This window comes from Saccostrea echinata, unplaced genomic scaffold (genome assembly GCF_033153115.1).
Source record: "Saccostrea echinata isolate AGI-Se365-2 ecotype Australia unplaced genomic scaffold, CSIRO_AGI_Sech_v1 ptg000054l, whole genome shotgun sequence".
NCBI classification, from domain to species: Eukaryota; Metazoa; Mollusca; class Bivalvia; order Ostreida; family Ostreidae; genus Saccostrea; species Saccostrea echinata.
Window position 1 is genome coordinate 5577425 of NW_026889803.1, and position 24337 is coordinate 5601761.

The 24337-nt window shown below is 33.2% G+C and overlaps 1 protein-coding gene and 1 long non-coding RNA gene across 3 annotated transcripts; both read right to left on the reverse strand.

The window, feature by feature from the left end:
* Positions 1-3840: 3840 nt before the first annotated feature.
* On the reverse strand, positions 3841-4560 carry LOC133205917 (uncharacterized). The gene is made up of 3 exons (XR_009723677.1): positions 4519-4560; positions 4147-4233; positions 3841-3975 (listed from the first exon to the last, which is right to left on the reverse strand). It is a non-coding gene; the product is annotated as an uncharacterized LOC133205917 (long non-coding RNA).
* An 8041-nt stretch (positions 4561-12601) lies between these two features.
* Positions 12602-23961, reverse strand: LOC133172534 (AKT-interacting protein-like). 2 transcript variants are annotated; one of them, XM_061307444.1, is made up of 9 exons: positions 20911-21102; positions 20459-20691; positions 19763-19827; positions 19442-19542; positions 15857-15945; positions 15562-15660; positions 14880-14987; positions 14564-14624; positions 12602-13716 (listed from the first exon to the last, which is right to left on the reverse strand). In XM_061307444.1, the coding sequence occupies exons 1-9, from the start codon at positions 21085-21087 to the stop codon at positions 13618-13620; spliced, it is 1032 nt and encodes a 343-aa protein (XP_061163428.1). In that variant the 5' UTR covers positions 21088-21102; the 3' UTR covers positions 12602-13617. The 2 variants fall into 2 exon arrangements, with proteins under 2 accessions (XP_061163428.1, XP_061163427.1); XM_061307443.1 differs by lacking the exon at positions 20911-21102 and adding an exon at positions 23840-23961 and having other exon boundaries at positions 12603-13716.
* Between the last annotated feature and the right edge of the window lie 376 nt (positions 23962-24337).

Sequence of the window (24337 nt, forward strand, 5' to 3'; positions counted from 1 at the left end):
CGGAAATTTAAGACTGGTTATTCTAGTTTTAAGAAGAATATCAAAATATACAAATTGCTGTATCATGAAGAATTTGGTATCATTTCACATTGCTTGTGGGCGTATGTTATAAGTGAATCAAAGGAAGAGTTTCAATTCGGTTGTTATATTTCCAGAAATTTTGCAGTTTCGAAGACAGATATCAAGTTTATCTGATGTGTATCAAACTTCTCTACCTGCAAAATAAAATACAAAATTAACTGGAAAGTTCAGATTAGTCACCATCCTTTAGTAGTAAGTAAATAGCAAGGAGTCGAATTTTTTTGTACGGGTTTCTAATTATTCCTAAAATTGACTCTTGCAGGAAAGTCTTGCTTACAGAATTCAAGAATTCACTGATCTGTCTGGGGAGGGTTTTTTTTCAATTTAAGTATACGTTGGATAAAATATTTCTTTGGAAAACAAGCAAGTGTAACACGAATATCTCCACTCACAAACAATTATTTGAAGGTCCACAGTATGAAAATATTTGAGGGTGTAAATGAGAAAAAGGTAAAATATATTAATGCTTCTGTTTCCTTGAATTTATTGTCAATCGCACAACATACTTTAGTTTCGTGAAAATGGTGATCAAGTACAGCATTTTTTTTAAAAAACTGATTATTTAAAAAAATTCAAAATCTAAGGGCAATAACATTTGGGAAATTGAATCAACTGATGTGAAACTCGAATTTTATCCGTAAGTGATATAACGATGCATACCAAAAATCATTATATTTTCTACAAGTACAGCCAAATATAAATCCGGAACATTGTGGGGAAAAATTACAAATTTCAAAGTCTAAGGGCAATAACTTTCGTGAAACTTCCTCAATTGACAAGAAACATGTTTGTATGACCTACGGAAAGGGATATGATGGTAACACTTTATGCCCCGACCATTTCACGATGGGATTATAAGTCTAGTTAAAGGGATACTAACGCAAATAAGGCGTTATAATGTGAATAAAAAGACGATATAATGCGAAAAAATGCGTGATAAGGCCAATTTGCAATAAAGCGTATAAAGCAATATTACGCCTTTCGAAAAGGCGTTATAGCGTAAAATGAAAATGCATTATTACGGCATCTAAAAAGCTGTAAGTTCATGAAGTGGAAAAGGGTTATTACTATGAATCCGGATAGGGCCATGCATAGTTCATTATCGCATCATCTCACTATCGAGGTTTTGGTTGATAGTGCGATGACGCAATAATGCGATGACGATGAAGCGATGGTGCGATAGGCGATGATGATGCAATGACGATACTATGCGATAACGATGATGCGATGGCACGAGGAAGCAAAAGTGCGAGAATGCGATGGTATGTGCGATAATGACACGATGGTGCCATGACGATGGAGAGATGTACGATGACGATGTTCACTATCGCTCCATCGTGCTATCGCACCATCTTAATTGCATTGTCGCGCTATCGCAATATCGTCATCGCGGTTCTTCGTCATCTTGCCATCGCTTCATCATCATCACACCATCGCAGTATCGCGCCATCGACCCTTTAGTTGATGCTCGATAGTGTGATATTGAACTACGTGGTCCTATCCGGATTCCATATATTACACCTTTTGAAAAGGCATAATAATGCGAAAGAGAAAGGGGTTATAATGTCTTTTAAAGTTGTTTAGTCAAGGACTGATAGCTGTCCTCATGCAAAAAGTTTGCTTGCTTAAAGTTCAGGTTTGAATAAGATTTCTTTAAGCATATGAATTTCACTTATGACCAACGTAGCCCAAACGTTTAATGTTCTCAGGGGACATGAATTTAATAATTTTGTTAGATATTTTAGTACTCATTAAAACAACTGCTTGCTAGATTGACATGAGTAAAGAATATTTTCCTAATTGTATTTTAAATACGTGAACAACTTAGTTCAAACGTACTATGCTACAGCAGATTCTAGAAGTGGTATAAATCAAATGTGAATTCTCAGAAACTCAAAGGAACTTTTAGAAAAATTTAAAATTACAGAAGTCAGTAATATCAAAAAACGTATGACTTTTCTACACTTAATACAACCATTCCTCACGATAAATTAAAAACTAGGCTTTTTGATATCGTAGACAACTGCTTCTTAAATAAAACTGAACTTGGAAATTTTCATATCTTGTGATAGGTGATCACCAAAAAAATTTGTTAAAAATCACTCTGATTCTACACACAAGTACTCTGAAGTTGATATTAAAAGGAGTGGAGTTCCTCATTCACAATATCTTTGTAGTCTTTCGAGACCATGTCTTCCAAGAAATTATTGGAATTTTCCGGCCCCTTATTTTTATTCCTCTATAAGCCAACCTGTTTTTTATATTACTATGAAGTAGAATGTATTCACAAACTTCGACATGAGAAGAAGAAAACATTTGTCTTCAACTTAACATTCAGATACCGGTATATCGACAGCGTTTTTTCATTTAACAATAGTTACTGCTATTCATATGTCAACTTGATATATCCCATTGAATCCGAAATAAAGGATACCCACCCACAAAAATACCTTGTTACCTGCTAGATACATATCATTTATCTTTTGAATCTTGTAACTTTGCATTCATCTTAAACCATTATTGCTACGAAGAAAAGGTTGTTAGTTAGAAATAGAAAATACATTGACAATTAGGAAGAAGACGCCCTGTTATTTAAAATGTCCTTGATTTTAATCTTAGAACTGGGGGAAAATGTAAGTCTGTTTAAATATTTTGAAAAGGAAAAAACCATAAAGTTTATTTTATTCAAAAGGCTTTCCTTTCATTACCTTAGACACTCAAATTAAATTCAGAATCACCGTAAAAATTTGGTAATACATGTGTACGATTTCTTAATTTTGCAGAAGCATGACTTTCTGGGGAAAAATTGAGATGGTAACAATGATTAATCAAGTTTCGTTCACCATTGACTTCAAGTGCCTATAAATGTATATGTTCTAACCTTCAAAAATGTTCAAAATCAAGTTATTTTCATTATGAATGATCTTGATTAAATGACATTTTGTATAATTTCTATATTACCGGGTATCTATAAACTTTGTACAAAATTCCTTTGACCTCTTTTTTTTTCAAAATTACCGAATATTTAAATGTACATGAGACTTCAAATCCAAGAATACTTCCGGATTTTGAAACCAACTATCAATGAACAAACAAATACAACTTCGATTCTTTTATACTGTTTATTGCAAAAATACAAAGTATTTACAAATTTCCCATCTTTAAAAAAAATATTAAATGAACTTAAATAAGTAAATAAAATTTAAAAATATATGTCAAGAGAATTAAAAATAAACTAACTTTGATGAAAACTGAAAACTGCCATAAGATTCTCATCCACATGTGGATAAAAAAAAAATTGCCAGAAATTTGCTCATTGAAAACATAAATCAAGACCAAAAATTCATTTACTAAAAAAAATCCTCAAATTTATTACATGATTGTTCATAACGAAGTAATAAAATCAAATTAGGTGGTTTATAGTTTAATAGAATCAACTACCAGTTTGGAAAAATATAAGTCAACATATTTCCACTCTTTTTCAATCTTGAAACCATATCCTTTCAATTTTAATAGCCATGCCAGCATGCTTAGAAAAATTATCTATTTTAAGTATTAGACTCATTACTATATAAATATAGTATATAGATAAACATATACATAGTATATAATAAAAAATATACATAGTATATAATCAAAATAAATTGTATATACATAGTATATAACTAAAATATATACATACAGTATATATTTGAAAAATCATACAAAATATATGATATAACTATATGTGCACGTCAATGTGCACATAACTGGCACGCATCAATGATCGGCTTATAAGGTCAGCATGGCAAACAGACGAACCAGCCGTTCTAACATTCCGTCATCACTAGCTTTTGTCCGCTTGGAAAACATATCCAGACCGGTCCGCCTCCGCCTTTTTCGAGAGTCCTGTTTCTAAACAAATCAAAAAAAACACAATGTACGAAGCATGATTATAACAGTTATAAAGAGAGGATAAGATTTACTACGTGGTCGTTAATATATAATGTTAGTTTGTATCTACACCAACTCAACGATTTAGAATTGACCATCGTAAGATGTTGAAGACTATTGTATTATGTTTACCATAGTTCGTACTTTTCCCGTTTCAGATGGCGGAGAAGGACCTTCAAGCACCTGCTTGTCAACCAAACGACTTTTTGTCGATCTTTTCTACAAAGAAACAAATAGATTTATAATAAATTTACATGTAATTTATTTACTGCTAATACCTTACACCATTTAACACCTGGAACATAGGTGATATGTAGCTGCGGAACTGAGGTGATATGGCACACTTTTCAGCAATGTCCTCTGCATGTGTCATAAACCACATTATTTGAATAACACTGTTAAGTAATGCTAAAAAAGGGGGTCAGATGCTTAATTGTATGAATCGTTGGCTAATACAATAGGATAAAAAAAAACAAACTTTATTTCAAGTCAATAATTACGTACCGACTTGCTAACAGCCTTCTTCTGATCAAAAGAAGAGGACAGAAGTGTTCCAGTCGAGGCGGACGGCGAAGACGGAACTGAAGTCGCAGAGTCCTGTGGAAAAAAAAACGTATATGTAGATGGAAATGTACATACATGTACATTGTACAAGTAATTAAGTATATTAATACATTAATAAAGCATTAATGCATACACTAGTACCACGTAATGTTAAAAAATGTTTGCCTAACATCAGAATATCAATAGTATACAAAGTATAAAGATAGTATTTGTACTCACAACTTTACCAGTACATTTTTCCTCAACACCAAACCCGTCTATTCTGGTCGACAGTATGCGTTCCTCTAGAACCTCCCTTTCATCTGGGCTATATTCTGGTTTCCTTTCCTGCGCATTTTTTGATAAAATAGAAAAGATATACAAGTTAGTAATTATGTAGTAAGTAAGTTAAATATATTTTTGCATAGTTTTATTTATTTATTTATCTATTTATTTATTTATTCATTATACGGTTTCACACTCGATCAAAAGTTCTGCAAGTTGATTATATGAAGTTCTTGTTGGAAAAGTGCTGTTTTCGTGGATCTTGTTTTAATTGTGCAATTAAAATCTTTTTTTTTTTAAATATGCAGAAAATTAGCTATAGCAATACTGAAAAACACACACACACAAACACACACACACATACCACTTTTCTCGAAACTTTCTTCTCGGCAGAATTAGCCAGACAAACATCGACGAAACTGGTCGAAGGAGTCGGGGATGGTTGGGTGGCCGCTGGTTGTATCTCTGATTCCTGCACGCAAAAAATGAATGATTTGGTTAAAAGCAATGTGAATTAACAAAGCAAAGCAAATTAAATTTGTCCTTTGAAATTGAAAGATGGACGTAAGACTTAAACATGATATTGAACACTAACGTTTAAAATGTTAAGTTATAGCCAACATGGATTTGAAATAAAATCATATGTAGTTAATTTAAGTTGATGACAGCCTCTAGGTTTTGATATCGTAGTCAAAGCAGCATTGGTATAGAATTTCGATGACAAAACATGTCTACTTCTATATATGTTATTTCGACTCTTCAAGCAGTAATGGTAGCTTAAACTATACACCACTAAAAAATTGCAATTACAATTTAGTAGAATGTTATACAGTGTTATATAAGGTTTAAAAAGGGTTATTTACTTACAGTTTCCGCTCTGATGATTTTAAGCATGGCGGAAATCTGATTTCTTAAATTCATAGTAAAGCTGTCCGTCTGCTTTGTCTTTAGATCGTCCACCTGCTGGGACTCGGTCTATATAATGAAAGAATAAATATAGTTGTATAATGAAATTTCATGAAATAAGAATTTCAGTTGTTTACCTTTTATTTCATTTTAACTTTTTAATGAAACTCTGGGAAGGGAGCAGTGTTGGGGTTTATGGTTCTAACATAAAATAACAGAAATGCATCCTAATGATCGATATATATTACAAAAATTGTTATATGCATATATGATTTTTTACCTTCTGTCTCCAAGATCTAGTCTTTTGCTTTGAACGCTTTTTAGAACTCTTTGGTTCGGTCTACAAAAAAATGAAAAACAGAAATACCTTAAAATGAGGCAAACTTTTTTATTATCACTTTGGTTATTGCTTTTAATTTACAATTTATAGATGGTGTTTGAAAATTATTTACTTAAAAAAACAAAAGTTCGTTAACCAAAGAAATGAGCAATCGAACCTGGTGATTTGCCACAGGTTTTGGTGTAGTGGCTGACAAAGCCATTTTCTTAAACGCAGATGTACAGTCTGCAATGGCAGAATCATCAACTTTCTGAAATATATATGATAAAAAAGTTGTAAAAGTAAGCCTGAATCTCAAACACAGTTGGAAAGGTAATGTATGAATCCTGTTCTGAACAGAGGCTCATGGGCCTTGACAGTCACCTGGGTATCATAATTTTCTCAGGCCATGACCGCACAAGCCATACGTGTATCTATAACTTGCTTGTGTCTTGCGTGACTAAAATTACATTGTTTGGTGAGAATTCAATGATCATTATCATCACCATGCAGCTAGTCTCATAAGGGTTTGAGAGTAAAGAAGATAAGGTAAATTGTTGATAAATTTTAATGAAGGACCTACTTAGCCCACTCAGGGGCCTGATTCATGGACCCATGAAATTTTGAACAAGTGACTAGTGCTCATTAAAATCAAGCGAAGTATCTGCCTTCTAAATGTGAGTAATGAAGATTTTTTTTCAAAGATGTAAATAAATATTAAGTTTTCAATAAATGATTAATTTAGCCTTATTCCTGAACGCAGGGGCCATGAATTTCACAATTTTTGGTAAAAGACTAATTGCTAAATTATAATCATGCCAACAGTTTGACTCCTTCTGAAGTAAAGATTTTCGAAGATTGATTAGAATTATAATTTTGATGGTTAAATGGTACTCTGAAATATGTGATAACTAGAATTGTTTATATATACTTTCCACCTATCTGTCACTTACATTTTGATATATACCAATAGGCCTACTGAATGTGAAAAAAGTTGTAAAAATTCCTCTGAAAATTGCTATGAAAATGGTGCCATGAACACTTGCAAACCTTCCCTCCTCAAAATTCATCGACAAGAAAAAATATTTTATAATAGTTCATGCGTAAGCCAAAGGTTTTCTTCAATTTTATGTCCGCAAACTCGTGGGTTTCTGGAAATATAATGGACGCAAAAAACTGTGGCTTGAAACAATGGATAATGATTTTTTTAAAATCTTATTTCATCTTTTAAAATAATATCTAATGGAGGAGGGGGCGCTAGTTTTGATAATACTGTAGTACCCCATGGAATGATTGTGAATTCATTGGTTACATTCTAGATTCTCGTGAAATACACGTAAATCGTAAGGCACAATTATGTTGTCTTTGGAGACTTACCCGACAAATGATGAAATGAAATGAATCAAAGGAGAAATCCAACAATCTCACTCATACAACTTTTGTTACAATCGTAAAACGTTAAGCTTTAAAAATATTTATTGGTTTCCAAAAAAAGTAACTGTTACGTAAGTTTTATTGTAAACAGATAATTCGCGGAGTTTTCACCACATTAATTACTGTATAAAATATCTATATTTGTCATTAATTTCATAATCTTCGCCTCGGCGAAAGTGAACATAACAACAAATAAAACGCTGTTTGAATGGATCACATGCAATTGGGGGGGGGGGGGGACTCTGCTGTGAAATTTAAATACATGTACATGATAGGCCTATACACTTGTATAATATTTTAACCCATTACATAATCATGAAATAATACCTTTGTTTTAATATATCTCATAATTTATTCTCTGCAAGTTTAATAACATAATTTACAATTTACAGAGTGTCATCTGCTGATATTAAAAAAAATCAGCAATGAAATCGACATACATAGATTTTCTGGCAAAAATTTCACCAAAATGAGGCATTACCCTCTTATTTTTCTCTTTTGACATCTTTCAGCAGATTGGAGTCTGTAAAAGACAAGTTTTTCCACAAATGTTTTTCTTGGCTTAAAGCACGTCTGTCCTCTCCAGCTGATGCTTTGGAAATGATCGTAACTACAACTGACGTAATACCAAGCAAAACACGATGACGTAACAATCGCTGACATTGGCGAATGAGAACGCCTTTTTCACAGCGCCAATGATCGAGTGGCGGATCCAGAGACTCGACAAAGTGGAGATGATCCTCGTTCTTCATTAGTTGTGGGGATAGCATCAATGAAAGACAGAAATTCGGACCTAGCGATATTTATACAAATCCAAACACAACATATTTTTACAATTTGATTAATACTAAGAACATATATTAAACTAATGATTTAGTTTTGTAAATCTGTTTTTTTTTAAACAATCCATGCCTGAATTTCTTACAGCATAAACATTTCTGTTTTTAACAACTATCAAAACCGTATATCAAAGATCTTTTGTTGTTCATTATGTTAACTGTTGACATTATTATTCTAACATACCCGTTATTTGGGGCTTTAGTAATTTTTTTTAAATGTCTGAAAGTCTCAAATCAAAAAAATAAATAAAATGTTATCTATGAAATTTATCATAAAAATATTAGTGTAAAGACAAGGTAACTACAATTATAAAGCATATAAAGAAAACTATTCCAATGGACCTTCTAGTTTTATGTATCCTAAATCTAAGAACCATGGGTGGGAATGGGTTGAATTTTACAAAATTTGGTCAACATCTTCTGACATTTACTAGTAGTAGTCTTGCTATTGTTTATTATCAGATTTTTTTTCATACATCCTCATACATCTTAATGTAATCCCTTGTTTGACAATTTAAAACTTTAACACATCATGAAGGTACTTGCATTTAAAATATTTCCTTTTCGTGTAAGACTATAATTTTCTGATACTGATCTTGTTTAAAACGATTTAACAATACTTCAAGTTCATCCATCTGATACAAAAACATGTATACACGACTTTTTCTTGCAGCACAATGAAAACAAGAACTTCAGAATTGTTTTGTATTATAATATCATATCCCTCCATTCTTGAGTTTTCAACCGTGTTCTCTGAGGTCGGATAATGTTTCTTTGCACAATCCCAATAAATAATATCTGCGTTAAATTTTAAACCATTTTTGTCATCCCACACTGGCAGAATCTACATGATTTGATTATCCTACTTTAATGCTTGCAATACAATGATATCATGGTTTTGTTCACAACTTCTCGGGCTCATTGTACCAGGGTACTGGGTATATATATACATCGTAGTAATTTTCATCACACCAATTCCATTTTTTAATTCAATTAAATCCAGCCCAGTACATCTAGTGTTTCACCCAGTGTTGTAGAGTGAGAATTCCCCCATAGTCAAACTGTCTCTAGAGTGGGACTTCCCCCCGAAAGTCTGGCTCTAGAGTGAGACGTCCCTCTGGGGGAACTCTGACTCCAGAACTTCCCTGTAGGAACACCTGTAGACTCTACTACTAGTTGTAGAGTCAGAATTCCCCCATAGCAGATCTTCTCGCTGGTTTTACTAGTACAATTCAGTCACTCTATAGAGATAATATAGTTACAAAACCTTTACAGCGGTGCTTTGATTCCCCCCCCCCCCCCCACTTTCACTGAAAGTGACGAATATTTTAAAATTTGGATGTGACTGTCCGTTTGTTCGTTCGTCCGAGTAGCTGATTTTCTGTCCATGAGTAACACTTTCCTTTCTGGAGTTCTTGCAATGAAATTTCATATCGTTGTTGTATGGCTTAGATAAACGTGTACACCGTACTCGTGTCTACTATATAGTATGAAATAAAATAGACAGCACGAGCACTACTTTTGTGTAAGTTACTTTTACTTAAAATATAAAATTTATACCCTCCTTTTCCTTTCCAATAAGTTTACACATTTAGAATTTACCTTGATAAGTAGGGGGTGTTTCAATCTAGAGCAAGACTTCAAAGGGGAAATATGGTTCTAGAGTGGGCTGTCATATTGTAATTTTTGAATTTACCAGGTGGTAGTGAATACAAAAATTACAATATGACAAATTGTAATTTTTGTATTTACTACCACCTGGTAAATTCAAAAATTACAATATGACAGGGCCTTCCCAAAGTGGATAGTATCTAGAGCAAATCTTGCGGGAGGAAGTGAGGCTTTAAGTTAAGGCTTCCCCTTGGGTAGACTTACCCTCTTTTGATACTTTTGGGTAGAAGTATGGCTCGGGGGGGGGGGGGGGGGGGTATGGCTCTAGAGTTAGACTTCGACCTAGGGGTGAAGGCTCACTCTAGAGGAAGACTTCCGGGGGGGGGGGGGGGGGGGGGTTCTCACTATAATGGGGAGTTTTCTCTCTACAACACCGAAACAAATTGCAACAGAAATAATTTTATTGCCGGCAGTCTCTAACATCCTCCCATATCATATCAAAAGTAAAAGAAAATCTAATCAGTCTAAAGTTGTTAATTTTGCAATTATATTTTAATGAAATTTATGCTAATTGAGAAGATATTGCTAGGTTGCCCTAGTAGCAATTACACTTGTAAACAACCACGAGAAATCAATCGTAAGTGTATTTTTACTAATTTAAAAAAGTAAAATAATACACATGTTCCTTCAAGGTATTCCAAAATACTAACATAAATGCAGCCCGTGTCATCAAAGGTCCAACGTATGTACACATCTGGATCAATCATTCTTATTGCATTTCATTTGATTTGAATTTTGCGCTAATGATCAAGATCAAATCACCCATCTCCGTATATTTATGATATACTAGTACATCAATTATAGTAGTTATGAACAAGTCTTTAAATCATTCTTGGTATGTGGTTTGATTAATATTTCAAATTTCTTTTGCAACCACTTTATACAAAGGTCTAAATGCGGGACCATAAAGTCGTTTGCTTTTTCATTTTTCTTTTTTGGTGCTCCACTCTATTTAAAGCACAAGTTTCCAACAGAAAATGTTCAATTTTTTTTATTTTTTCCCCTAGTATATATCCTTTTTTTAAAATTGGATTTGAAAATCTTAAATTAATGAATTAACATATAATAGCTACCCACGTGATACTGTATAACCTGGGTTGGAACAGTTTGCGCTTTATAAAACGAGCAGCGGTTTATAAAATAGCGTCAATTGTACCAACCAAGTTTATACCAGTTTAACTTTGGTAGCTATTAAATTCATTCCTTATAACTTAATTTTCCATCATTAAGTGTAGAACAAAAGACAAAATGCTTTCAAATTGCACATATTGTAAATGTAACGTCAAGAGGATTGATACGTTTTTGACGCAAGTCATTGTGACGTAGGCAACACAGGTTATACGATATATACTATTTTTTTCCATCCAATCAAATGACGCGTTACAACCAAAATTAAATTATTTAGAAATAAATTGCAGTACATCTTTATTGCTATTATTCCTCATACTGCTGATGCCTAGTAGTGTCTCCTTTAATGAGGTCCCAGAAGATTGATGGGCTGTGCATCAATACTTCAAACATATCATAGGCATGACCATGGAGACACGCCCATAATGACATATGCAAGGCATTACTGGTACAAACGCATTAAATTTCTCCATATACATGTGATCTGTGCTTACAAACTTCCTTATCTCAGAGGAAGATTTAGAGTTGGCAATTTTATTCTAATTAATGGAAGTCTTTATGAAATAAAAATTTGACAAAGGAAACTGTTCTCTTAAGATTGACTGATGAAATGTCTCACACCAGAGTAAATTTCTTGGACAAAGCTGATAAGGGGACAGCATTCTCAGAAATTAGACATCGTTCATAAATAGATGTTTCCAGAACCTACACGGGCCAAGTTCGCACACTTAGACTTCATGAACCTAATTAAAGGAGGGCGCATGCACATGACCTTCACCCAAAGTCATGACAAATCCTCAAGACATAAGAAAGTTTTGTGTCAAATATGATCTTTTAATGAATCTCTATTACAAAGTTATGGCACAAACAAGATTGCATCACCAGACGAAGAGACAGACGGACAAGGTGACTCCTAAATACCACCAGACTTTGTTTCGAGGGTTATTATTGTTTTTTTTATTCATTTTAGTGGTCAAACATAAATAATTTCAATTACTGGTCGCAAGAGTGGTAATTTTTTTTTATTTTTACAATTCTCTGACTTTTTAAAAAAAGAAAAAAATTGCCTCAAACCAGGGTTTTGCCTGATTATTTTTTTCTTATACTTTTATTTTAGATTATTAAGACATATGCCATACCTCATTTTGGCATTAAAAAACTTTCTGCTGCAATTTGTCCTGGGTTTTGCCATTTTTCATCCAGATTGACTAAACTTCAAATAGGGTTAAACAATGGGAGTTTTTTTTCCATAGGAAACTTTGTAAAAAGATAGCTTGAGTAGTAGCTCAAAATAAGAAAATATTGGAGGCAGTTATACATGAAAGACAGAAAAAGCTTCAGCCAAGGTGGGCTTAAACTGATATACAACATGATACGTAAATTATATAAATATATTAATTTTATTGTTTTGATTTTCATTAAAACAATATAAGGTGATAATATAACCATATGATATGTTTCAATAAAATGCATTTGCACAACATTTCATACAACTGATGAGAGTGACAAAATCAATATAATGTTACATAAAGTTGAAAATATGAAGATATTCAAGTTGCGGAGAAAAAAAATCTTTATTGAAAAATGTCTTTAAAGTTAAATTTTCATCTCTTTACAGTTCATTGCTTTTGGTAAAAATGACAACAACAACAACAAAAATTGAAAAATAAAAACAAAACTAAGTTTGACAAAGCACTAAAGTTTTGTCCTCTCATCAGATGACATTGCATCAACACAGATCACCAAATAAACTGGAGACAGAATACATACAGAACATATTTATACATGTACAACATGCAAATCTTCATGGATTCATTACAAGTTAATATCAATTTTCATTGAAAATACTGTTCCTAATTGTACTGAAATCTTTTCATCTAAATCAATGTTTTAATTCTTTTTCAGATATAATGAAGATTGTTAAGATCGGGATATATACTGTAAATACTGTAAAAATTCTAAAAGTACTTTTCTTTAATTTGGTAACTGTCACATAATAAGGCATAAATAGCATTACAACCTCAAAAAATACACATCTTTGCACTTGAAGCAAAAATAACTCACAAAAAATAAAAATTTTATAAATCACCATCTCCAATTTGGTAAAGCAAAATATTTTCTACGAAAAAACATTTATTTATTTAACAAAAAATATTTTTAAAAAAATGAAGAAAAAAAAATACATGCATAGATTTATTCCTGGCCAGTGCTTTACCATAGCAATGAACCATTCCATTGAAATGTCCTCTTCAAACTGTTTGTGTGTGTCATATATATTTATAAAGAAACAGACAAACACAATGAGCACCATTTTGGGGTTAAATATCTTGTTCAACTCACCAGAGTTTGGAGTTTTTGTATGAGAAAACATATCCACTCTCTTTAGAGTTTTTTTTCCACAAGACAAAAGAACAGGGTACTGTTTAAGTCTCTTTCCCAAAAAGGAAAGAACACAGTATACATTATACAAAGTTTAAATTATGCTAATGCAGAATCTTCCCTGGCAAAAATCTGAACACTTCCTGGTTTCATCCATGACAGACCTGGCTTGACTCCACCCGGATCACTTTGACTGACCTGAAGCATGGAAGAAGTTTTAAAAATATATTACTGGCGTTTCTTTATTCCCTCAAAGTATATAAATTTCTTGCATGTACCAGTAAATTTTTGCTATTGTTTCCAACTGCTAAAAAAATAAAATATGGAATGTTAACATGATCAATGATAACAACTTCAGTTGTTTTCAACACTCTTGAGTTATTGTTTACACAATTTAAAATATTAAATTCTATCAACAGAAATTTTTATTGTTGCCTTCATCCTCTCATTACATGTATCTGGGATCTGTTTTGATTGAAAATCTATTGGGAAGTGGGGGAAGGGGGGGGGGGGTTTCCAATCCTCATTACCATTACACAAACTCAGCATTTCTAGCAAATCATGCAAGCTAAAATATTTTTTTCCATGCAAGACACAAACCAAAAGTTGTCAATGTACATCCCCTATTTTTTGAGACTGTATTTAAAAGAGAAATCCTTAATGCAATCAGATTACAGTTTAGTTCTTAAAATATATTTCAAGCAATTCATACATATTATCAAGCAAAGAATTTTACAAGCATAAATTTTGGGAAAATATTAATTATCAATAATGGCCACATATACATGTATATTTCTACCTATGGCAAGCTACTGTTAAAAGTATGTGTTTGCTACAAAATATCTACAAAGTGCATATAGATAAGTCACTCTATGATACAATAATATACTACATGGTATATATTATAATATTATAGTATAAACATAAAATTTACATAAGTTATAGCACAGAAAAATATCATTAGATTCTATTGGTAAGTAAAAAGTAAGTAAAAAGTAGGTGTTAACAGACCACACACCAAGCCAAGATTACCTGTGCAATTTACCTGCATACTCATCATCTGCTTCCGAACTTCTTCATGAACACTTGGATCTAGAGGGGTGAACCTACAAGATCACTTGGACACATTAGTCTACCTTTTCTTTGTGTGCATTCCAAGCATAAACCAAAAATTGTCTATTAATGTACATGTGACACTATAGGTGTTTTCCAAAAAGAAATTTTTGCCCTGTACAACTTCTGACAAATGAACAAACAAATGGATGCAATTTCAATGTACTAACTGCAGACAGCTTGTAATTTTCACCATTCAATAAAGCAGTATAAGCAGGCTGCAGTGTATGCAATACTTGCTGCTGTACCTGAGTATATGTGGGTCATCTGATTTAACTGGTTCCTCTATTTTCTCTTTACTGGTATTCACCGTCTTCAAGACTTCTTTTCGAAAAGCATCTGGCTCATTGTCATACCTTTGGGAATCATAAAAAATTTCAAGCTACAAAAATCACTATCAGTATTCCAGTGATTCTTATATTAAATTCTTGAACACTGGACCTGGTATCCAGTCTACTTCTCCAAACACACAGATGGTAAAACTTTGTAACTGATTTAAACAAAAGCTGTGCAAACTTGGAAATTTGTCAGATTGATGAAATAGTGGAGTGCTAATACAGGCACATGCATATAAATACTTGTATTTATTCAAATATCATTCTAAAGTTATTTATTTATTACATGTATGTGTAAACAACCAGCACATGGACTACTGTATGTGTATTTAAAAAAGCGGGCTTTATATTTTAGCAGCTTTGGCCCAGACAAAGATGTGCTAATTCATGACTACAGCAAACTGAGTGAAGAAATCATTAATAAATGCAATGCATTGGGCGGAACTGCGCAGTGCTAATTCATGATTATACTAACAACTCCATAGGCTGTTATTGTGCTAAATTTTGAATATGCCAATTTATGTACATGTACAGTATCTAATGTAATGAATATTTTCAAACACAGAGAAGGATCCTCACAGACAGTAAGACTTACAGTGAGGCAGCTTCCTTGTTCCAGGGAAGTTTGGTATCTATTTTGTAGAAAACACGACGTGCATAAAGCAGGACCTGCCATATATGGTTTGAACTTTTTCTGAAAAAAAAAATTGAAAATGCATTATCAATTCTAAAGAACCACTGTTCTTTGTAAAGGAGATTTAAGAGTATAAATCATACAACGTTCCAAAATTGAAAATCTCAAAAATTCAAAATATTCCCATAAGTTTTGATCTTCATTCAATATACAATTTATAATGATGCTACTGAGTTCTCTACTGCAAAAGAGTTACCTCCACTTGGGAAATGCTCTTTTGACGTCTAACTCTCCTGTGGTAGGGTCCACTAAAGGATGAAAGACGGGGAAGGAAAAGACTAGACTCTAAAAAAAAAATTCACATAATTATGTATACTTTGTATTGCAAAAAAATCTGCAAATAATGCCAATTTTCATTTTGAAACTAGAACTGTCCAAAAGGGACAAACACCCCCCGCTGGGTTTTTCAGAGAAGGTACCAAATCACTAATGTTTTCTAGATGTGAGAGGTGTCCACAATTTGCTTAAACATTTAGAGTGAAAATTTAATTACTCATTATATTTTTTTTTAATGAGTGAAACTAAGGTACAGCCTAATAAAACATCAATACTAGTAATTACAGTGTTATTTATGACATTGAAAAAATAGTTTGCAACTATCTGTCATCTTTGTGAGACATGACACTTTGCAAATTGATTGTTGAAAAAAAAAATATCATAATTAATTATACAAAATCAAATTGATCTTAATACCTTTATATCAAACTCATTTTAGAAATAAAATGCTGGTTCCAGTAACTATGTATTTTGACAGACATAAATTACAACTAAGAGACTTAGACAACAGAGATCTTTATTTCTTTCTGCCCAATTCCCAGGAGATATAGATAAGACCTGCTTGATCAGAGATGCAGAGATGCCCTAACAGCTTCCCACACTGAACTCATTAATTAATCTTTAACTGGATGCATGTCCACTCATTACTCCCAAGGAACAAATGGATTTACACTATCTGCTGTGTAATGTAAAAACTGTTTTTAATACTTTGTGATTTTTTTTTTAGTTCTAATGAGTAGTTTTAAGCTGTAGTTCACATTTTTGTACAGATGTTCTAGATTCTATGTCTCAAACCTTAGACATGAACCCGCAATGACTAAGTCAATAAAAATGAAAAAAAAAACAACTGCAAAATGCAGAAAAATTATCAAATAATGTTGAAAATACCAGGTGCATATCTTCATATGGTAAATAATAAGTGTACAAATTTTCATACAAATCTATGCAATAGTCTCTGGGAACAGATCCGGACAAAACCACATAATAACAAGAGGCCCATGGGCCACAGCGCTCACCTGAGTAACTTTGGCCTTGCTGTTTTTCACCTGATTTCTCCCCCCCCCCCCCCCCGTAGTACTTATTGTGGCTGTGGCCCCGCCCTACCCCGGGGGTCATGATTTGAACAATTTAGAATCTACACTACCCCAGCATGCTTCCACATAAGTTTCAGCTTTTCTGGCCCAGTGGTTCTTGAGAAGAAGATTTTTAAAGATTTTTCTTATATATTTCAAGGTAAAACTTGGATTCCCTATTGTGGCCCCGCCCTACCCCCGGGGGTCATGATTTGAACAATTTAGAATCTACACTACCCCAGCATGCTTCCACATAAGTTTCAGCTTTTCTGGCCCAGTGGTTCTTGAGAAGAAGATTTTTAAAGATTTTTCCTATATATTTCAATGTAAAACTTGGATTCCCTATTGTGGCCCCGCCCTACCCCCGGGGGTCATGATTTGAACAATTTAGAATCTACACTACCCCAGCATGCTTCCACATAAGTTTCAGCTTTTCAGGCCCAGTGGTTCTTGAGAAGAAGATTTTTAAAGATTTTTCCTATATATTTCAATGTAAAACTTGGATTCCCTATTGTGGCCCCGCCCTACCCCCGGGGGTCATGATTTGAACAATTTAGAATCTACACTACCCCAGCATGCTTCCACATAAGTTTCAGCTTTTCAGGTTCAGTGGTTCTTGAGAAGAAGATTTTTAAAGATTTTTCCTATATATTTCAATGTAAAACTTGGATTCCCTATTGTGGCCCCGCCCTACCCCCGGGGTGTCATGATTTGAACAATTTAGAATCTACACTACCCCAGCATGCTTCCACATAAGTTTCAGCTTTTCTGGCCCAGTGGTTCTTGAGAAGAAGATTTTTAAAGATTTTTCTTATATATTTCAAGGTAAAACTTGGATTCCCTATTGTGGCCCCGCCCTACCCCCGGGGGTCATGATTTGAACAATTTAGAATCTACACTTCCCCAGCATGCTTCCAAGTAAGTTTCAGCTTTTCTGGCCCAGTGGTTCTTGAGAAGAAGATTTTTTAATGACCCCACCCAATTTTTGTATTTTCTTGATTATCTCCCCTTTGAAGGGGACTTGGCCCTTCATTTTTGCTAGCGCTCTCGAGCGCTAGCAACTACGTTAGTCTATTTTCCTGGAATACGCATGCTCGACTTCACCGTAGGGCATTCTGGGAACACAACTGTAGATAAACTACCATGTAAATTTCGTTTAATTATCTGAAAATACATATGATCTGAAGTTTTGTGCTTTGTTGTCTAAGCTGTATACAAATGTTAAAAAAGTAACAGTTAAACTTAGGTCTTATAATGCCAAGACTGAAGAGATCGGTTAATTCTAAAAGAATACTAAAACCTTAACCAAGTATTTCTTAACTTCTTTCTTGCAAGCTCGGCAAACAATCTCGGATATATATGTTGCCAACCTGATTAAAATCTTGGCCTTGTGCAGCGATCTATGTGAGCGGATCAAAGGATCTGATTTTAATCAGATTGTATATGTTACCGGAAAGACCCGAGAAGATGCGATTGCTACAAAACAGTACTACACTGGATAATTTTAAACTAGGTGCCCATACCTAGGTTCTACTGATCTCTTTTATTTCACCTCAAAATTGAAATAACAGTAAGCTACAGAATGCTTAAAGCACAGTTAATGACTTATGCCATCGCCAATGTGAAGCCCACTTTCACCATTCATTCTGAATTGAGACCCCCCCTCCCCCTACCTTACACCACCCCAGTGCACCACTGCGCCTATTAATAATTAATCGATTCAGCAACTTAACAAACGGTTCAGATATCTACTTCTGTGTTTTATGATGGCTAACGCGCTAGCTCACCCATCTTTTTTAAAAGATAAGCTTGTAACAATTTAAACTCCCCTTTACCCAAGGTTGCTTTGTACCAAGTTTGGTTAAAATTGGCTCAGTGGTTCTTGAGAAGAAGTCGAAAATATGAAAAGTTTACAGACGGACGGACAGACGGACGGACAGACGGACGGACGGACGGACGACGGACAACGGGTGATCAGAAAAGCTCACTTGAGCTTTCAGCTCAGGTGAGCTAAAACTGAAAAAAACACCTGTAAAATGCAAAAAAATTATCCAATCATGATGAAAATACCAGGTGCACACCTTCATATGGCAAAGAATAAGTGTACAAATTTTCAGACAAATCCTTGCAACAGTTTCCAAGAAATGGTCCGGACAAAATCTCGTCTACAGACAGACGGACAGACAGACGGACAAGCTGATTCCAATATACCCCCCCTAAACTTCGTTTGCGGGGGGTATAAAAATGCAATGTTTAAAATATTCATTATGAAATTTTCTTCAATTTACACCTTCATGTACATATAACGTTGTCAATATGTTCACTGTAGGATAGTTATCTAGGAAAACTGAACATAGGATAAAATATTTCTCATTTTAAAAACTGTTCAATTTTCTCTTGAATACATGTACCATTATGTTGGAACAACTTACAGGACAATCTCCATCAGGGAAATTCTCAGGAATGGTTAGAATAAATCTAAAAACTCCCTCTTGATACATTCCCTGTCTGATGAACAACACCCCATGCCAAACTGAAAAGGATAATAAATACAGAATATCTATAAGAAGATAAAATCTTACAACATTACATGTATCAACCTACATGTAAGAACATGACATTTACTTCTCTATAATTAACAATATTTATCTTTCATTTTCATACAAATCATTAATCATCTTTTATAACATTATAACATTACTACTTTTATGAAAAATAAAGATATATTTACAACAACATTAATTTTTACTCACTAAGTGGTGTCAGGGCAGAAGGTATTGCATAACAGCCAGGGACTTTGTGTGACATCAATAAGTTACTGTAAAAAGAGGCATAAATATTAAGGCACACAATATAGAAGAAACAAATCGGAAATACCAGATCAGTTTAGATGAATACTTAATCTGGAGATAAAAGAAAATATCTTATTTTTAAGTCTCTTAGCAATTGAATTTCTTAAGAACTGGGAAAGAATAAAGTTCCGTCTCCTACCTCCAAGTCAGATTTCAAAAGTTAATATATCTGAATAATTTTCTCATATTCATATAGATATTTATGTGAATTTTCATGAAACTTAAATTATATGGGAAAACAAAGATGGATAACTCTTTAATTTTGGTAAAAATTGCATTTTTCACAATAAAAATCAACAGAAAACAGAAAATAATTTTTTAAAACATCCCCCATGCAACAACAAAAATTCCTCTTTATGGGATTTTAGAATTTATTTCACAATTCATGCAAGTTTTGTTGTTCTGGGGGGGGGGGGGGATGTTGACACTGGTTTTAAAATTATCAATCAATTAATAATGAACTCTTCTTTGCATTCAATCAAGTTTTAATGGCCAAACTGCCATCTACACTGAATTACATGGGTGTAAAATGTAGACGGAAATTGAAAGTTAGCATGCGTGGTTCTTTATAAATGATGGTAAGGCCAAACTACTTACTACTCAGCCATGAGTTTGTACTCGGTAAATAGCTGCCCATGCCCATTAGATCCACCACTTTTTGGCATGGCATTCTGCCTCTGTTTGATTTCAGATGCCATGGCAAGTTGTGTGTCAGGACTAGGTATTGGTGGAAGCTGGCGACGCCCCTCTTTAGGTACAGATGTAAGAGCAGTGGAAGGATCCTTTACACTAAAGCTATCATCAGACCTAGAGTCAGTGGAAGAAGATGCCTGGAAAAAAAGCATTAAAAAATATTATGTATTAAATTATCTTTAGATTCATTTCAGTGCATCTGATTCATAAAATAACACATCCTTAATGAACACTGCCAAGCATCTGTAAGCATTCAAATATCAGTCACTTCTAAATTGAAATATCAAATTAAATTATTTTAAAAGAATATATGGCATTCACATCTTATTGCAGTTCTAATCAACATAACACCATACCACTAGCAGTGGTTTGACCGGTCTAACTGTGAGAGATTTCTTATTGACAGAGGTCCGAGTCCACATGATGTTCATCATGATCTTATCGTCACCTCCATGGACCCTCCACGTAAGGGACTTTCCTTCTTGGAGGGCACTGTTCACAGCCTTAATCAGAGCTACTGGTACATTAGCCATTGAATCCCTCAGTAAAATCTAATGCTCCATTTATCACAACAGTATTAATTCATACAAATTTGGAAAATGTTCTAGGTAGTTCACAAAGTTTTTATGGTTTCAAAGTAACTTCTAGCACACATTCCAGTGGTATAACAACAAACTCTTCTCTAGCTGGTCAAGTACTAAACATTTCACTAAATACTAGATATCTTGGGATTGATTACATGTATTTGGTGAATAAAATCATCCTTTTACACAGTATAATTGGAAAATCATTTGTTTGGTCAAACCTTTGTGGTAAAATTATACATGCATTGCTTAATAATAAAACAACTCGGAAATTTGTTCAAGCATGTTTACTTTGGTAAATAATGCAAGGGGGAAACAAAAGTGAAGCTCATATTGCTTTACTGTGTATGAATTAAAAAGATCGCCCAAGAAAGCCTTCCATGATTCCTGCTTCTTTTGTCTTTCATTTCCAAAATCACTGAAGTAATGCTAACCACTATTCAGGTGAATGGAATACGATCTGTTGACAAAACTCAGTGCAAGCACTTGTTCATTTCATGTCAACACATACATGTACATGGCACCACTGGCACAAATTCATTTAATTATGCTATTATTAATGCATGTTCGTCCTCATGTCTGTCATAGGTTTCAGTGCAATGATGAGACAAAAGGCCATTCTATTTATAGACAGATGTACATCAATCTACATAGTAACTGGACTATGACCTATACAGACAGGTAAAATAATATATACCTGTCACTCTAAAAACGTTTACAGACAGAGTCCACCAACACAAACTATCTAGACGTTTCCTATTAACAACCTTTGTAGAGATGAGTATAGGCTAGTAAATTTCTGAGGAAGAATCCTTTCCATCCTTTCTATTGTATTTGATATGCTAACAAATCTGCCTAATATATGTCTCGAATTAAGTGTTAAAAGATCTAAAAATAAGGATCTTAACATCAGCTTTAGCATCTAAAATCTATCTTGTAAAGTCTGATAGATCTGTTAATTTTTAGCACACACTTAAAAAAAAAAACAGAATGCAAGTCATCAACATTAATGAGTTTGACTGTGCCATAAAAACCTTGCGGACAATTGGTGTACAAATGCCAAGACATATACAATTTATTAGTACTTAATGTACCGTATATGACACATTTGAGATTTCAAGTAGAAATATTCTGTCTTGTTCTAGATCTTTTACAGGTGACACATACTTATCTGTTACATCTATTAAGAAAAATAAATTACGGTAGTTGTTACACCTGATTTAAATGACTCTTGGATTAGGAATGGAATTTTTTAATTCAAAACCTGACCTTGCTCTTCGCTAGCTTTCAATTTTATATTGATTTTCTCAAGTTGAATGTATCTGTTAATGCTTACTTTTAAATTCCTTGCAAAAAGCACTTCACATTTTTAAATCAAACGTTTTACTGGTAAAATGTAACATTCCATTTGAATCAGTTAAAGTACTTCCAATAATTATTTCATGTGATGAAGAATAATTAATTACATACAAATACAAACCTTAACATCCATCCTTTAATATTTAGTTAGCTCCATTGTTCTATATGTACAATTTTTTTTTTTAAATTCCCAACATAAAAATTCAGTACAGTCTTATCAAGATCCATGAATAATTGTGGTTTTTGCATCTCAATTAATGTAAATATCTAAGACCATTTTGAGACATTAATAAACTATGAATAGAATCCAATAAAACAGGTACATCTGATGCCGTAGACGGAAGGCCCCACATTGAGTGTCAGATAAAATGATAGGACATAGATCTGGGGGGATTCCAGTAAGATAACTATAGAGTATTGGTCTGTGTCAATATTTACGCAATTCCTTCATAATATGCCTCCCAGTAGATATTTCACAGAGAAACCCTTTCTATGCCAATAGTTTGCAAGGGAAATGGAAATGATATGTTAAAAACTACACTTAAATTTGATAATATTGATTTATTGAATCAACATGAATCCTGTTTTTCTATATTAACCATTGCAAATTTAAAGAGTAAGATATAACAAAATTCAATCCTTCTACATAAACTTTAGTTGATTGTTGTTGAAGTGTCCCCAGGAAAGTAAGAGCTGAGAGAACTCACTTTATATGATTTAATACTGAAATTTCTAGTGTCCACTAAATATTTTCACATTTCTCATTTCTTTGAACATTTTCAATTTTTGTCAGAAATGATTCTCCAGTGGCTATATAACCATATTTTAATTAAATAAATCACACTAAATATTTTCTATATATTCAATGTCAGTTTATTGATAACTCCAATTTTCTACTAAAGCTCAAGTGCATATATAAATATTTTTTTCAAAATGCAAATTTTTTATATATTACAGTATACTTGTATACAGATCTATGAATCTTAAAACATTGAAAAATTCTAAAACTGTCTCCATTAAAATCATAGAATTTTCAATTTTTAAACATTTCATGGAATATATATTCTTTTTCAGATATTTTTGCAAACACATTAATGTATCAATATTTTTGAATATGAATCCTCTGTTCTGTTGGTTGACATGATTTAATAAATTATACTTAATTTATATGGAATGTAACCTAAATAATATATTTATCTATGCATGTAACCTCACCTCCAGTGAAGATTTCAACATTAATCTATGGGTTAATCTACCGGACATCTTTCAAAGTGTTAACATACATGAATTTGTCATGCAATGTAACCTAGAGATACACCTGTAATTTTTACCTGTATCTTACCTGATCAGGTGAGGTACTCTGTGACATAACAGCATACTAATGACCACGACATGTGGATATCCTCCTCTGTTCCCAAGCATTCAAGACATCTCTCTTAAGCCTGTAAAGAGACGAAATTACATTAGTCGGTGGGCAAAATCCAATTTCATTTATAATGTTCAATTGTGTAATTGTGAATATAGTTATTACACAAAAAATACATTATACTCAAGAATATTGCCCTGGATTAAGACAGTTTATGCAGTCTTATTTGGATACGATTGACAGATACATGGACAGGATTCTTCATATAGACTGTTTAGACCCTAGGACAGATTTTCAATTTAAGGTAGAAAGTAAGGAAATGACAGTCTGTGCAATCTGTAAATCTTATTTCTGTGTTTAAATATTTATAACAAAGAAATAACTAAAGAAAACATTATTAGAGTAATGAGAACATTCAAAAGGAGGCCACATTAACCTAGAGGAATCTATTGTGTCATTTTGTTCTGCCAGCAT

Bases quoted from the DNA above. Each gene is read 5' to 3' on its own strand.
- LOC133172534 (XM_061307444.1), bottom strand. From the start codon at position 21,087: ATGGCTAATGTACCAGTAGCTCTGATTAAGGCTGTGAACAGTGCCCTC. The intron at 15,946-19,441 runs GTAAGTTGTTCC...TTTTTTTTTTAG, and splicing joins TCCCTGATGGAGATTGTCCT to AGTCTAGTCTTTTCCTTCCC. The intron at 14,988-15,561 runs GTAAGTCTTACT...TGATTCCCAAAG, and splicing joins AACAAGGAAGCTGCCTCACT to GTATGACAATGAGCCAGATG.